The sequence below is a fragment of the Thunnus thynnus genome, chromosome 22 (assembly GCF_963924715.1).
Source record: "Thunnus thynnus chromosome 22, fThuThy2.1, whole genome shotgun sequence".
Taxonomy (NCBI): domain Eukaryota; kingdom Metazoa; phylum Chordata; class Actinopteri; order Scombriformes; family Scombridae; genus Thunnus; species Thunnus thynnus.
The window spans coordinates 25,743,598-25,758,585 of NC_089538.1; the positions used below are offsets into that span (position 1 = coordinate 25,743,598).

Sequence of the window (14,988 nt, forward strand, 5' to 3'; positions counted from 1 at the left end):
ATAGAAGTATTGCCTTTCTAAGTAAATAAAAGAGCCTGGTTGCATCTACAATTGCGACTAAAGCTACTATTATCAACACTATTAGTGCTATTTTTACAACTAATTCTACTAAAACTAATGTTACTGCCTCTATCACTGCTGTTACTAAGGTGTACTGTATTGTATGTGTACAAAGTTGACATACTGTGTCTAAAGCTGTGGTTGACCTCCCACCATTCTTGTGCACAGTTTCAGTGAGGTGTGAAAAATAATTCTGAAAACACTTACACAGAAACAGGAAGCTGTTGGTCAGTATGGTGGATGTTTGCATCTTATTTTTTTTATTGAAAGATAATCATAACTTTTCCATACTGTAGTTTTACTTGTGTTTATCAAAATGATTCATAGCAGTGTGAGGACATAAAATTCAGGTGAATCTTTGTTTGAAATCAGGGCATTTTTCAATGAACATTGGTGAAAACCAAAGCCTATCAGAACTTACCAATAGTTTTGTATTGTATCGTATATTTTTTATAATCTTCACTTTTTTTCTCTCTCAGCTTTACCAGGATAGTGTGATGCACACACAGGCATTGTGTTATCTTATTATCATACTCCCTGATGAGAGCTGAAGTTTTGACTCTCATAGTTTACATTAAAAGATTTACATCAATGTTCACAAATCTACTGTTGATAACAAAATAAACACAAAGCTCCTGTAAATACCAATTATTATAATGTAACCTTGTTATATCTGATACTGTCCCCACACAGAAGAGGCTTTAACGGTGCAGTTTGTAGTATTTTAGGCTATAGGCTATCTAGTGGAACGGACTTGGCAGAAATAATATAATATTCATAAGTGTGCTTTAGTTAGTGTATAATCACTTGAAAATAAGAATTGTGTGTTGTTGCCTTAGATTGAGCCCTTTATATCTACATAGGGAGCGGGTCCTCTTCCACGGAGGCTGCCATGTTTCTACAGTAGCCCAGAACAGACAAACCAAACACTGGCTCTAGAGAGGACCTTTCACATTTTTTACAAGTTTTGCAGCCACCAAAGGTTCTCCTCAAGCAGGAACCTTCGGGTCTGAAAAGTGAAGCCATCGTGGAAGTGACTTAAACCTGCATTCTTTCTGATGGCCAGCAGGGGGCGACTCCAAAAAGAAGTTAGATTGTTTGGAAGTCTATAAGAAAATGACCCTACTACACACTTTATTTATTACCTCAGTAAACACTTTCCTAATGAGTTAATAGTGTCAATCGCTAGTTTCAAGTCTTCTTCAAAACTGCATAATGTTCATTTTGTAAATTATGGTCCCATTTAAAGTAAAACAGATGATAAAGCAGTGTATGTTTTAGGGCGTGGCTTCGATGTGATTGATAAGTCGCCACAATGGTGACGAAGTTAATTGTCGCCTAAAAAAGTCTTGTTCAGCATTTGGTTGTGTTAAAAACCCCCTAAGGAGTCAGCTGTTCAGTTTTTTCAGTAAGTACATTTTGTTTCAATGGTTTTAAGCCTGTTTTTTACGAGTAAAATGTAACATTACGATTAGAATTAGCATATTATATACTTCTGGCTCCAAAAATCAAAGATGGCGAATGTCAAATCACCAGAATTGAGGCTTTAAAACAGGAGTCCACAGACCAGTGGGTGACATCATGGTGACTACATCCATATTATTTTTTACAGCCTACGGTTTTCCTATACTCTTGGAAGGGGAGGAAGGGGCGGCGTTCAGTTTGTTGCAATCTGCAACCTCACCACTAGATGCCACTAAATCCTACACACTGCACCTTTAAAACTAAAACTATCTGAACAGTGAATGATGCTGAAATTAGGTCTAATAAACCAGAAATTAAAGTTTCAATGTGTGAATTCTAGCAGTTTTAATTCTACAACTTCAGCCTATGTGACCAGTACAGATTTGTTCTCTACAAACACAAATGGTTGGCAGTTGAACAGAAATCAGATGTGGTCCGTAACAGTGTTATAAATCTATTCTATTTTTAAATGAGTTAAATAAACAAAACATACAGGCTGCTCCGGTTAACGGCCCCACTGATTAGCATGCCATCTAAAATAGCTACTCCCTAAGAGGAAGAAAAACTAGATCTGATGAGCAGTAACTCAAATAAACAGTTTTGATTACTTTGAGCAGAATAAATATTGTTAGCAATAGCTTGTTAGCTAACAAATCAAAGCTGACTAATAATGTATAAACTGTATTCTTTAAACTAGTTTTAACACACCCACACCACTAGTGCAACTTATTTAATGCAAATGGTGTTATATTGACCGTAGACAGTGTAGACCCTTAAAGAACCAACTCTACGCTAACTACATAACCACCTTTCATTTTCTGATGACTTGAATACTGGCAAGTCAGTAAACATGGGAATCAGTCACTGCTTTATTCATTTCCTCTCCTTCCTTAAAACAATATCTATCAACCAACCATGTTCAAAGGAATATACACTCAGCAGCACTTTATTAGGAGTACGTGTGCAATCTCATGCAATCCAATACAACAGCTCCGCCATCAATTCAACTTTTACAAGGCTTATACATTTTCAGTTTTTGTTTGTTTATTATTGAGGTCGTAGTGGAGTGTACCATATTGAAAAGTTCCTAATATTTTGCCCCCCTCATGTATGTTACTGTGGTGGACAAACTATTAGGAACAGTTTGTACTCTGTGAGTGTATAGCACCAAATATAGTCAAACCCCTACTATAATAACACTGACTAGAAGAACATTTTACATTTGCATTTATCGGTCTGTGGTTACTCATTAAAATAGTTCTACCAGAATACAGTCTGCACATGATTAACACTTTTAAAAATTGATGACATGTAAGGAATGACGAAAATGAAAATAGTCATTGTATAACAAAATGATGTGCTAGTAATGAAATAGTATGTCATGATTATGATAGCAAGTCAAAATTAGGAGTTAATAATTAAAATGTTTGACTTCAATTTTTTACTTGATTTTATTTAGTAAATGTTATCATTTTGATTTACATAGTAAATCTCATATGTTTTATTTAGTTTCTCATAATATTGACGAGAATAAGAGATAGTATATCAAAATTATTAGATAATGTATTGAAATTGTGAAATTACCCAATTTTAACATAGTAAAGCTCATAATCTTGACTCAGACTTAATATATCATAATGCTGACTTAGTGTTAGTCTTAGACTTCAATGTTTTTTTGAATTTTCATAATTCCTAATTTTTCTTTTTTTTTTTTTTTTTCCTTGGTGGAAATGAGCTTCCATAGATGTGGAATGACACTGGTAGTGATTTCTCTTCTTCTACTATTATGCATCATAAAGAGGTAATGGATCAATAACGGGACATTTGTTTGGTGACAATAATTAGTAAAAGCATATTAAAGCATAAGAAACACATGTATAACAAAAACATATCTGAAGCAACAAAGAGTTTATCATCTACATAAGGTGTGTACATAAAGTGTATGATATATAGCTTTCTTCTGTTTGTCCAATCAGTAGCCTCATAGCTTGATCTCAAGGGTCACATTATCATTTTCTTGACCAATCCCATGGCTGCTCGGAGACGTGGCTCCGTTTTCAGTCTCATCTGGTGTGACTTGCCGGGTCAGGAGGCGTGGCCCTGCCAGGCCGATGCTCAGTGCTCCAATGGGAGCCGTGGTCAGGATGGCTAACACAGCTAATGTTAGCACGTCTGAACCATACTTTATTAGCATTTCATCCCCCTCCTCCCTCGCCATATCCAAGGCCTTGGAGCCGATAGCAGCCTGAAACAGACAGACACACATTCGAAGGACACTTTTAACTTCTATTTCAGGTAAAATAAAACAGAAATGAAAATAAAGTTTGTTCAAACATCTAAACCAAACCAACCGAATCCCCATGAATTTTTTCTTTTGAAAACCCACAACAGCCTCTCATCCCTCAGTTCACATCCGGTCAAGTAACAGGAAGTCACTGACGGAACAGTGATATAAGCTAGCAGCTAGCAAATCAAAATGGATGACCTGAACACAAAAACAGGCAGTGGAGAATACTAAATTGTGGACAGTTCATCACTGAAGGCTGAGTCGGGCATATGGGAGAAGCTTGGTAAGCTTGTGAGTGGTATTAGCTTTAGCATTTAGCTTTTGATAGCCACAAACAAGGTTTTTATCCTTCTTTACTCCAAATGTCAATTTCTCAAATCCATTCGTACACGTTGGAGCTGAATCAGATCTCAAATATGATGTTGACAATGCAAACAACACATAGGAACACCTTAGCAACCACCTTAGCAACAGTCTAAGCAACAACCTTAGCAACAAAGGCTATGGAACGACAGACCAACATCAGCTCATTAGTACAGTACAAAAAAATGATAGTTGGTGCCCTCAGAATTGGACAAACAGTTACAAACAGTTCAGTGGGCCAATTTTCAAAGACTGCACCCAAAGAAGAAACTGGAGCACACAAATAACTTTAGCAGTTTATTAGGGTGCAAATGACTAACGTCTTCATCAGAGTCAAACCTCTGATGAAGACGCAGTACATGTCAAACATTAGTCATTTGCAACCTCATAAATTGCTAAAATGATTTATGTGCTCCAGTATCTTCTCTGGGTACGGTCTTTGAGAATTGACTCATTGAACTGTTTGTATTATTAACAGAAAACCACAAAAAGCAAAATATGTATCCTTTAAATAATTTGATCAGACATCCAATTACTCTCACGCTGTTGACAAATTGCACAAGTTAAAATAAAGCACTCTAAAGTGTGTGACTATGTACCTGTACGGTGGCCTTAGGCAACCAGGCCACAGCAATGAACAGTTTCTCCTTCAGGTTGTATCCTCCAAAATGAACCAGCAAGAAGGTGACAATCAGACGGCTGACCACACCAATACTGATACAGGCCAGACCCAGACCTGAACACATACACCGACAGACAGAGAGATCAACACACAGCATTTCTACAGGTTCAACACGACAAATTTAAGACTTTTTAAACCGCACAAAATACAATAAAAGTTTCCTCTAAACTCTCTTCTTGTCCACAGTGAGTGGATGAGCTTCCTGTAGCTGCAGTAGTGACAATGTTTGCTGCAGGTCTAATGCTGCTGACTGTAGTTTATAGATGACGAACATCTCTTAACAGCCACAAACACATACAAAATAAACTTACAGCTAACGTTACTGTCTACAGCTGGAAAGAGACGATATTCACCACCTTTGGACAGGACATTTAAGAGCTATAACTATCAATTGATTAGTCAATTGACAGAAAATTAATCATAAACTACTTTGATAATCAAATAATTGGTTATTTAATAAGAAAAATGCTGAAATTCTCTGATTCGAGCTTCTTGAATGAATATTTTCTGGTTTCTTTAGTCCTCTATGACAGTAAACTGAACATCTTTGGGTTGCAGACAAAACAATTTTAAACAATTTTCAACATTTTAATTTGTATCTCAGGTTTACACAAACAGGGATCAACATTTTTCACCATTTTTTCTGACATTTTATGGACCAAATGTCTAATCGATAAATACATTAATATTAAGAAAATAATCACAGATTATTGATAATAAAAAATAATTGCTAGTTGCAGCCCTTAAGACCTTTCAAGACCTGCAGATAACCTGAAAAAATAATGTAAAAACAGTAAAATAAAAAGTCAAACTTTAGCTCAGCAGCTTCCTGCTGCAGGTAAAGATATTGTGCCTGATTGCATTTTGCCTAAATGAATTACCACAGAGTATTTGCTGCACAGGTATTCTGGGGCCCAATTGGTAATCTGGCTTTGATTCTTACCCACGGTGCTGGGGTTGAGGGTTGTTATGATGATCTCTGCTCCAATCAGACCAAAGAGAAGGGGCTGGAACACATCCCAGGAACGAACCACCATGGCTGCCACCGGCGCCTGATATGATAAACACAAGATTAATCTGGATTAGATAAAAGACCTCCTGCTGCTGTGTGAACAGGTGTTTAATCCAGTTGTTCAATCCAGATTAAGATGGTTCTGGTGTCCGTTACCTTGTTGGCCTTCCAGTCCAGAGCAGCCATGAAACCGAGAACGACAGTACAGAGACTACCAGCTCCACCAAAACCTATAACATGACTGAAGAAGACCGAAAATATGGACAGACCCAACAACATAAGAGTCCTCCTCAATACGAAGTCCTCCTGCAGGGAGAAAGATGGGAGGAGACAGAGACAGACAGATAGATAAACAGATAAACAGAGAGTACATTTAAAATAGTTTAATTTTAATTGGATTTGTATTAAATAGTATAAAACAAACCTGGTCATTGCTGGGGAAGCACCATAGGAACAGACCCAGGATCAGCCCGGCTATGATCCCTCCCACCACCTCCAACAGACCCTTCAGTACGTTCAACCACGTAGAACCTGCCAGACAAACGCAGCATGTAGAACCCAAAAGAAGCAAACAAAATTGAGCAGATTAAAGCAGGACAGAATAGAACAGAGTGGAACATATTGTCTGACCTGTAGAGAAGGCGATTCCCAGACAGACAGAGAACCCTGTGATGGCCAAAATATCATCAAAACTCCCAGCAGCCATCAGCAGGGTGGGGATCCCCTAAACAACAACACAGAACATCAACAGAACAGAACATCATTTGAACAAAGAACTGCATTTGAAAAATGCAGAACATCATTAGAACAGAACAAAACATGATTAGAACATCATTAGAACAACACAGAACATCTCGAGTTTCACAGAACATGAAAAGAAAATCACAGAACATCATTAGAACATCTTAAAAACATCACATTTGATCATATTTTAAGATGCTGGCTTCTGTAAAGTACACTGAGTTGAGAGTTATGTGATGATGCCTGTTGGTTTTTGTGTTGTGGAGATTTGATGTTGATGTTAAATGTTCTCTTACTGTTAATACAGCAGCTCTGTATCAGCCTACACAGATATACTGTACTCTGTATGCTGCTGCTAAGACTTTCACATTGGTTGGATTTTATATACAAATACTCAGGCTGATTCCTCCTTATCTGTGTACAAACGTATATGTGTAAAAACCAAAATCAATATGACCTGCGCTCTCACGATATCCTACAGATGTTGGTCCCCAGAGTTAGAACAGAATCAGGCAAAAAAGGCTTTTAAATATACTGCCCCTTCTTCCTGGAATAATGAAACTTCAAGTCAGAATTTAAGTCAGTTTTAAAGGAACGAGAAAATAGTACTCTTAGTAAATGTGATTGCTCCTAAATTTTCGCTGAAATCCTGTTTATGTATCATAACTGGATTTTTGTCCTTGATCTTGTGTTGCATATTAACCTGATATTGTGTTCACTCGTTTGTAGTTTGTGACAGCTGTATTTGTCTGTTTGTATTGTTTGTGTTTATTGTTGTAACAATGTTTATGCTGCTCTCCAGGTTACTCTTGAAATAGAGATTTTAATCTCAATGAGACTTTTACTTGGTTAAATAAATGATATGCAGTATACTGTACATGTGATGGTGTTCATACAGACTCCCCCTGGAGGCTGAGTGCAGAACCACCTGTGATCAAACTAATAATGTCTTTATGTACAGCAGCAGGTGATGTTTACCTTCTTCTTGTCTACTCCGTATCCTTCTTTCTGCAGGAGCAGCATGGATGGCACAACGACCGCAGGAGACACTGCAGCCAGGATAAAACTTCACACACATATATAAATTAATATATATACATATATACAGAAGTGTCCATAAATGTAGAGTAATGTGCTCGTGTCTCTGCTTATGACCCTTACCCCAGTATGAAGGCCCAGATCCACGGCAGCCCCAGCAGGAAGTGAGAAACCACAGCATCAGTGCAGGCCTCCGCAAGGCAGGGACCAATCGAAACACGCGCACACACCGCCTTCAGACGACGCAACGCCTACACACACAAACACACACAGACAGATTTAAACCTATGTATGTGGTTGTTTAATGTATAGTGAGTGTGTGTGTACTTGTTTTACTGATGTTGTGGGGACATAAATCCCCACAGTCACATATGGGGACTTGTCTCCCTTATTGGGACAAAACTCAAGCCTCCACTGTAGTTTAGTATATAGTGTAAATGGATGTGTGTGTGTGTGTGTGTGTGTGTGTGTGTGTGTGTGTGTGTGTGTGTGCGTGTGTGTGTGTTGTACCGAGGGGTCGAGGCCCAGCCCGGCTCTGGTCAGGATGATGGCCATGGCAATGTCCTTCAGAGCTGCAGACCAGTGAGGGTCGATGTAGATAGCTTCCGTTATATAAGGAACGTTACGCAGCACCAGACCTGCTAACAGCATACCTGCAAACACACACACACACACACACACAGAGTAAGACCATGTAAAACTGTAGCAGCTAAACATCTGAGTATGCTGAATGGCGCAAATGTGCATTTTATTCAACTTTTCATTTGTAAGAGTAATAATGTGTTACTGCTTTTACCAAAACTTAAACCGTCTTTAATTGTTGTGGTTATGCAAGATGCTGCTTATTGACTGATATGAAATAATTAAATAACTTGGATAATTGGATCAGGTTATTTTTTATTAGATGACAGTAAATTAAATTACATTAAATTAATTAAATTAGATTTCAGACTAGATTAGATAAGATTAGATAAAACTAGGTAAAAATTAGATTAAATTAAATTAGATAAAATTAGACTAAAATTAAATTATTGGATTATATTAGATAAATTCAATTAGATTCAGATTCAGTTAGATTCAATTAAATTATTAGATTCAATTGGGTTACATTAGATTGGAATCATCTGTTGGGACGTACCAAGTAGTGGAGGGAAGGGGGGCAGTGTGGGCAGTTGGATCATTCCCACCAGCTTCCCTCCCAGCACGGAGCAGATGAAGAGGATGACGATGCCGAAGAGATTCCCTCCAGGCAAACTCTCCCTTCCTGTGATGGCCCAGACGACTCCGAACAGCAGAGCAAACAGACACACTGCGTACACACACACACACACACACACACACACACACACACACACACACAGGTTAACTGCAGGTTAATCATCAGGCTTTATTACAGTTTTTTTATCGACAATAAAAACTTCTCTGCTACTCACTGTTACTGAAGATAAATGGCTATCAGAGGATAGCCTAAATATCTTTGCATGATTTCCAGTTAAAAACTCCTTATTTATCTTCTACTGGTCCTTTATGCAGCCCCTCAGTTCAGCCTCTGTCTGAAACAGGCCGTTTTAGCTCCTGTCTCTTTAAGGCCCGCCTCCAGATGAGCCTACTCTGTTCTGATTGGTCAGTTTCAGGAAGCTTCCTCCGGCTCCGGAGGCTACGTAAACAAAATATAGTAGCAGGATTTCACTTCTTTTTCTCCTTCTTTACTCCAAATGTCAACTTCTCAAATCCATCCATACATGTTGGAGCTGAAATCCAACGTCAGCGAGGTAGGGGGGAAAAAAGCCGCAAACAAAGTGTTCAGAGCAAGTTGAAGTCCTGACTTTGACCATGTAACAGGATATAAATGACAGAAAACCACAAAAAACAGAATATGTCCTCTTTTAAGAGGAAAATGTTTGGAATACATACTAACAAACACACATACAGACACACACAGTGAGTGGAGTTACCCTTGGTGATGAGGAGGTTGATGAGTCCCCGCGGTCGAGGACATCTGTCCTTTAGACTGATACAAGATGAACAGCAGGAGGACGAGTTTGACGCTGTCATCTCCATCTACGAACACAGGATGGTAAAATAATAACTTCACAGTATTTGTTAAACCAAAGCAACATACATCTGAGATTTAATGCGACACAAGCAAGGATCTAGTCAGGAGAGAACAATGCAAGTAAGTGCCATAAAACGTGGGTAAGTGTCACAGAGCTAAGTTCAAGTCCAATAGGACGTACATGCCAACAGGCAGTGCAGAGGCAATGAATAGAGAACAGAAACAACTGTGAAAAAGTGAGAGGACGACCAAGAGGTTCCTCTAAGAGTAAATGATCACGTTCTTCCCATCTCAGTATTTCAAAGTGAATGAGATGTGTTCTGACCTACAAGAGTACAAGACATTTCATGTACATCAAATTATATTATATAGGGACGTCGCCACAAATATTAACCAAGGAAAACAAGCCAAATCCATGCTGAGTTTTTACAATTCCTTATGACAATTATTTTCCACCACAGAGGTAATTAATTTCATGTACAGTAAGTCTAACATTGTTACACACTTAAGTCTCTAAGAGGGATATGTAACTGGAGGCAAAACACATCTTTGTTCTCCACATAGAACATAAACCCTTGAATATAAAAGTGACTCATTGAAATCAGTTGAGAAATGTAAACGTTATAGTGCTTTTTATCCAGAAAAAATGCAGCTCCCCCGTTTACTTGTATTTATTTACAGACATCTGTGCGTCTGTGTATATACGTCTATGACATTAGCAACACTGACTTGAATGAACTAACTTTCATTGAAGCTTGTAAATGGACATCCTACGTAAGAGATTATGTAGTTGCTAATCCTAAATTGGTTCTCTTAAGTTACCTACACCCTAATTTTAAACATACATCTGATATTATCTAGCCGACTGATAATATAGCCACAGTCAGTGATCTGAATGTTCATTTATTAACAAATCAAGATAAAAAGCCTTTTCCCCACTCAAATTCTCCCTGCCAGCCGGGGGAATCGAACCATCAACCCTCTAGTTTCTAGCTCGTTCCTCTACCCTTTAAGTCACCACTAGCCGGCTGTGTGAAATTGTATAATGTTAATCTTTAATCCCTCACCCTATTAAATGCAGCAGTATCGCATATGATTACAGTATATGATTTACTTTTTGCTGATGACTCCTTTATATTCTTCCTATAGTTTCAACATCAGGTTTGTTTTGCTTGTGAGAAGAAAACCCTTCCCTTCTTTTTGCGACATATTATTATCATCTTTTTTGACAATCGACTGCTCTGGGCTGTTTATTTACATGTGCACACTGCAAGGTTATTCAAGCCTGGTCAGAGTTAGCGTTCACAAGACACGGCTAAGCTGTGTTAGTGGAACAGCTTGAGCCTCGAGTGAAAACTGATGTTAACTCTATCCAGGCTTTTTCAAGTAAGCGCAGCTTTCTTTAGCTGTGATGATGGAGCACCCCTCTGGATACATGAAACTAATAATAAACACTCTGCACAATATCTGGACACTCCATTGTGTATTTTTTTTGTATTTTTACTTATCTGCTTACTTTTGGCCTTGTAGTGTGAGTGGGAAAACATATTTTGCTTTTCTTTTTAGTGTAATTTGTGTGAATTGATTCTTTAAGTATCTGTCAGGATACTGTTTTTCACAGTAACACAGGAGAATCTGACTGCGTCCAACCGGCAACAATAACAGATAACAAACATTTGACAATTTCTATTAATGGTTGACCCTAGGGTTATCTGTATTCAGCCCTGTGTTTGTGTTTGTGTGTGTGTGTGTGTGTGTGTGTGCGACCACTCACCTCGGCATCATCCGGCTGATTCATCTTCCACCTCGGCAGGATGGTGATCTCTCTCTGCCCCTGACCGACTTATATTTTACCCCCTCACTTCACCACAAGTATATACAGAAGCAATTAAATTTTTGCACTTTGTCCACTATAATACAGCTTCCTGTTTCCTCTCCAGACTCTGTGTGTGTGTGTGTGTGTGTGTGTGTGTCAGGTAACACACCTTAACTAACCGACATTAAGGATAATTAAGAAGTCTTGCCAAATATTCGTCCTGGTTTCGAGCCGATACGCCTTGGTCTGCTCGATTGCCTACACTCAAAGAATAAATTCACTGTATTATTTCACCTGAAGACAGAGTGCTTTAGTCCTTTTTCATGGTTGTCTGCGTGACTTAAGGACAAAAATTTATCAAGAATTCCTGGATTTAGTTTTTTTGGACTTTCACCTGCCCCACTAAAGAACACCTGTTATATGAGCCATCAGAGCCGTGCCACACTTCCTCCTCCTGCTGTAAACAATCATTTTAAAAACCGAAGCAAGAAACTGAAACCACTCGGAGAGCACTGACCACAGCTCATGACCCCTGCCATTTATTGCAGTGTATTTTTACAATTGGTTACCTGCATGGTTCAATATTTTTACCGTTATATTTATTATGTTTTAAACATAAACTGTGTGTCAAACGTACAAAACATGGTAATCACAAAAGAGAAAAACAAAATAAAATAAAACAAAGAGCAGGCAGAATGAAATAGGGAAAAGAATAAAACTACTTATGGTGTATTTTAAGTCAAAACACACACATTCCTTGTTTTTCTCTCACTCATCCTTTCCTTCTTCCTCTTCCATCAATCACTCTCTGTCACTTCATAATCACAATTTATTGTTTCATCACAGTAATCATTAAACCAGCAGGTAGACTCACCTCACACATACATGTAGACACTGTCAGTATCTTATTGCTGGTGAAGGACAAGAAATTTCTGTTGTGTTCTTGTGACTAAAATGTTTAATTTAAAGGAGTTAAACCAACAGTCAGGAGCCCAAATGAACATTAAAGCTGTTTTTCTTGCTGTAATCATTCCTCCTGTTCATACTGACCATTAGAAGATCCCTTCATAATGCACTTACAATGGAAGTGATGGAGGACAAAATCCACAGTCCTCCTTCTGTGCAAAAATGTATTTAAAAGTTTATCTGAAGCTAATATGAAGCTTCAGCGTCCAAATGAGTCAAATCAAGTAGATATCTTTCAAAGTTACAGTCTTTTTAGTGCCAAAGTCCCTCTTTTTGTTACTATACTTCCACCTGCAGCTCAACAGGGAAACATGGCCTCCATCACTTCCATTGAAAGCACATTTGAAGGATCTTTTAATATCCAGTATGAACAGGAGGAATGATTACAGCGAGGAAAAACCTTTTTCACTGTTTATATGGACACCTGACTGCTGGTTTAAGACACACTTGAAATATTGTGAACCTGTCCTTTAAACTCTGTTCAGCTGCATTTTCTGTCATGTCCACTAGATGCAGCTGCAAGACAACTCTGACTATACTGAAGTGAATGAAAAAAGCCCCAATAAATTAAGCTGTCACCTCTTGGTATATGATTTCAGTTCTTTGAGGTGCCCAACTACACTTTGTTCCACACAGACTAACGTTAGAGTCTGTGTTTAACAAGATGTAGGGATGTGTATATACAGGTATACGCTATATTTCCACCTCTGGGCAGAGGGATTTACCATAAACCTGTCTAAAAACTTTATAGATTCAAGATAAGATTTGTGAGCTTCTTTAATTAAAGATGAGTCAAATCCTTCTAACTTGAAGTCAAAAGCAAAACAGTGTCTACTAGACAGAGTTCCTGAAAAGAATGATGGCATCTTGATATTAAAACCTTAAAACAGCATCACTCAGCTGTTGTCTTTTATGATGTAATGTTCAGATCCTAGTACTGAAAGTACTGAAAACTTGCAGTACTGCAATATATGAATACTTCAATTATGAGCAAACGTCCTGGATTAAAATGTCACTTGAGTAAAAATGTTGTTACACTATTATAGGATGATGAGGATCCTGTGTTGGATGAGGTAAGAGAATAACAGTTCAATAACTTTTCATCAGCAGCCAGCTGGGTGGAGATTCTCCATGATTGCTCCTATGATACTTGATAGTAAGGTCATTTTGAAATAAACCACATCAGATTTATTAAGTGCTTCAGAAGTCATGACTCCATCTCCCCTGAAACGTCCAGATTTTTGCTCAGTTTTATGGTCATACTGTACCCTGTGATAACAGACTACGTACCCCATAGTTAAAAAATAACTACAGTATAAATTCTCTCTAAATTCTTCCTAAACTTCCAGATTTTTGCTCAGTAGGTCATACATACTCTGTAATAATATAATAGGTATCTGGTAGTTAAATATAACTAAAGTATAAGTTCTTTGTAAGTTTCCGAATTGTTACCCCCTTGTCCCATAACTTCTCATCCTGTTCCTCTGTACCTACATATATGTATTGGTACATACCGAACTGGTATACCATTAGTACAGAGCATTACACCGCAACTATGTAGTAATCACACTGTACATTGCAGGCCGTAATCTAAAGCATTACCATCTATTTTATTCTAAAATGAGTTAGAAGAAATAAACAAAACATATAGGCCTGAGTTTCCACTACACCAGTTAAATGTCCGACAATGAAAAATCCTGAAAAAACTGGCCCCTGGTTAAACCTAATTGCTGACCCCTGTTGTACCGCATTATGTGATGCTGGTTGTATTTTATCATATATTGTATCATGTCTTGTCATGTGCATTTTTATCATGTTTGTAATATATTTTCAGGTTTGGGGAGAAACACATACAACATCTTGGTCTCTGTCTACCTGAAGATATGAACCTTTTTAAAGGACACCTCTCTCTGAATGAGCTAGCGAGGCTTTAGCAGCAGTTACATGTAAAACCGAAGCTCAACATTAGTCAATATTAAACCTGTAGAATTCCAGGGTTGGACTCTTGGTTTCAGCTTTTTAAATAGAAGGGAGCTAACTGGCTAAATGTGGTAGCAGTTGCCTGCTATGTAGCAAAAATACTACAGATGAAAACTGGCCTTCTTGGGTATTTCTGTCTCAGTTAGTTTTTCTGTTGATCAAAGAGCAGTGTCCCTGACAAATACAGTAATAAATGACATGTAATGATGATGCACTTTACTGACAATAAGTATTTGTTTTTATTGAGCTTAAAGGCACATATAAAAGAATAGTTACAAAAAAGAACAGTTTTATAAATCATAGCTCCGAGTAATTATCGTAAATATTAATTTCATAGAAAATTATTAAAGAGAACAATTATAATAGGAATTACAAAAGAACATTTACATAGGAGAGAATGAATAACTTTGACTAACAGTAAGACTTCATGTTTAAATGTTATGTCAGCTTGTTAGCTAGCAAAATATCAGTTTGTTAGCTAGCTAACAATAACATTGTACGCAAGAGGAACAAAAACTAAAAT

At 37.8% G+C, this 14,988-nt stretch overlaps 1 protein-coding gene across 2 annotated transcripts; it reads right to left on the reverse strand.

Moving 5' to 3' along the window:
- Positions 1-3,204: 3,204 nt before the first annotated feature.
- Positions 3,205-11,888, reverse strand: LOC137174812 (sodium/hydrogen exchanger 9B2-like). Of its 2 annotated transcripts, XM_067580291.1 has the most exons (13): positions 11,478-11,498; positions 9,603-9,708; positions 9,081-9,304; positions 8,786-8,956; positions 8,158-8,300; positions 7,771-7,898; positions 7,588-7,675; positions 6,499-6,592; positions 6,293-6,399; positions 6,025-6,174; positions 5,800-5,908; positions 4,774-4,910; positions 3,205-3,769 (listed from the first exon to the last, which is right to left on the reverse strand). In XM_067580291.1, coding segments are annotated over exons 3-13 (1,392 nt in total). In that variant the 5' UTR covers positions 9,082-9,304; positions 9,603-9,708; positions 11,478-11,498; the 3' UTR covers positions 3,205-3,505. The 2 variants fall into 2 exon arrangements, with proteins under 2 accessions (XP_067436392.1, XP_067436391.1); XM_067580290.1 differs by lacking the exon at positions 9,081-9,304 and having other exon boundaries at positions 11,478-11,888.
- Positions 11,889-14,988: the final 3,100 nt, after the last annotated feature.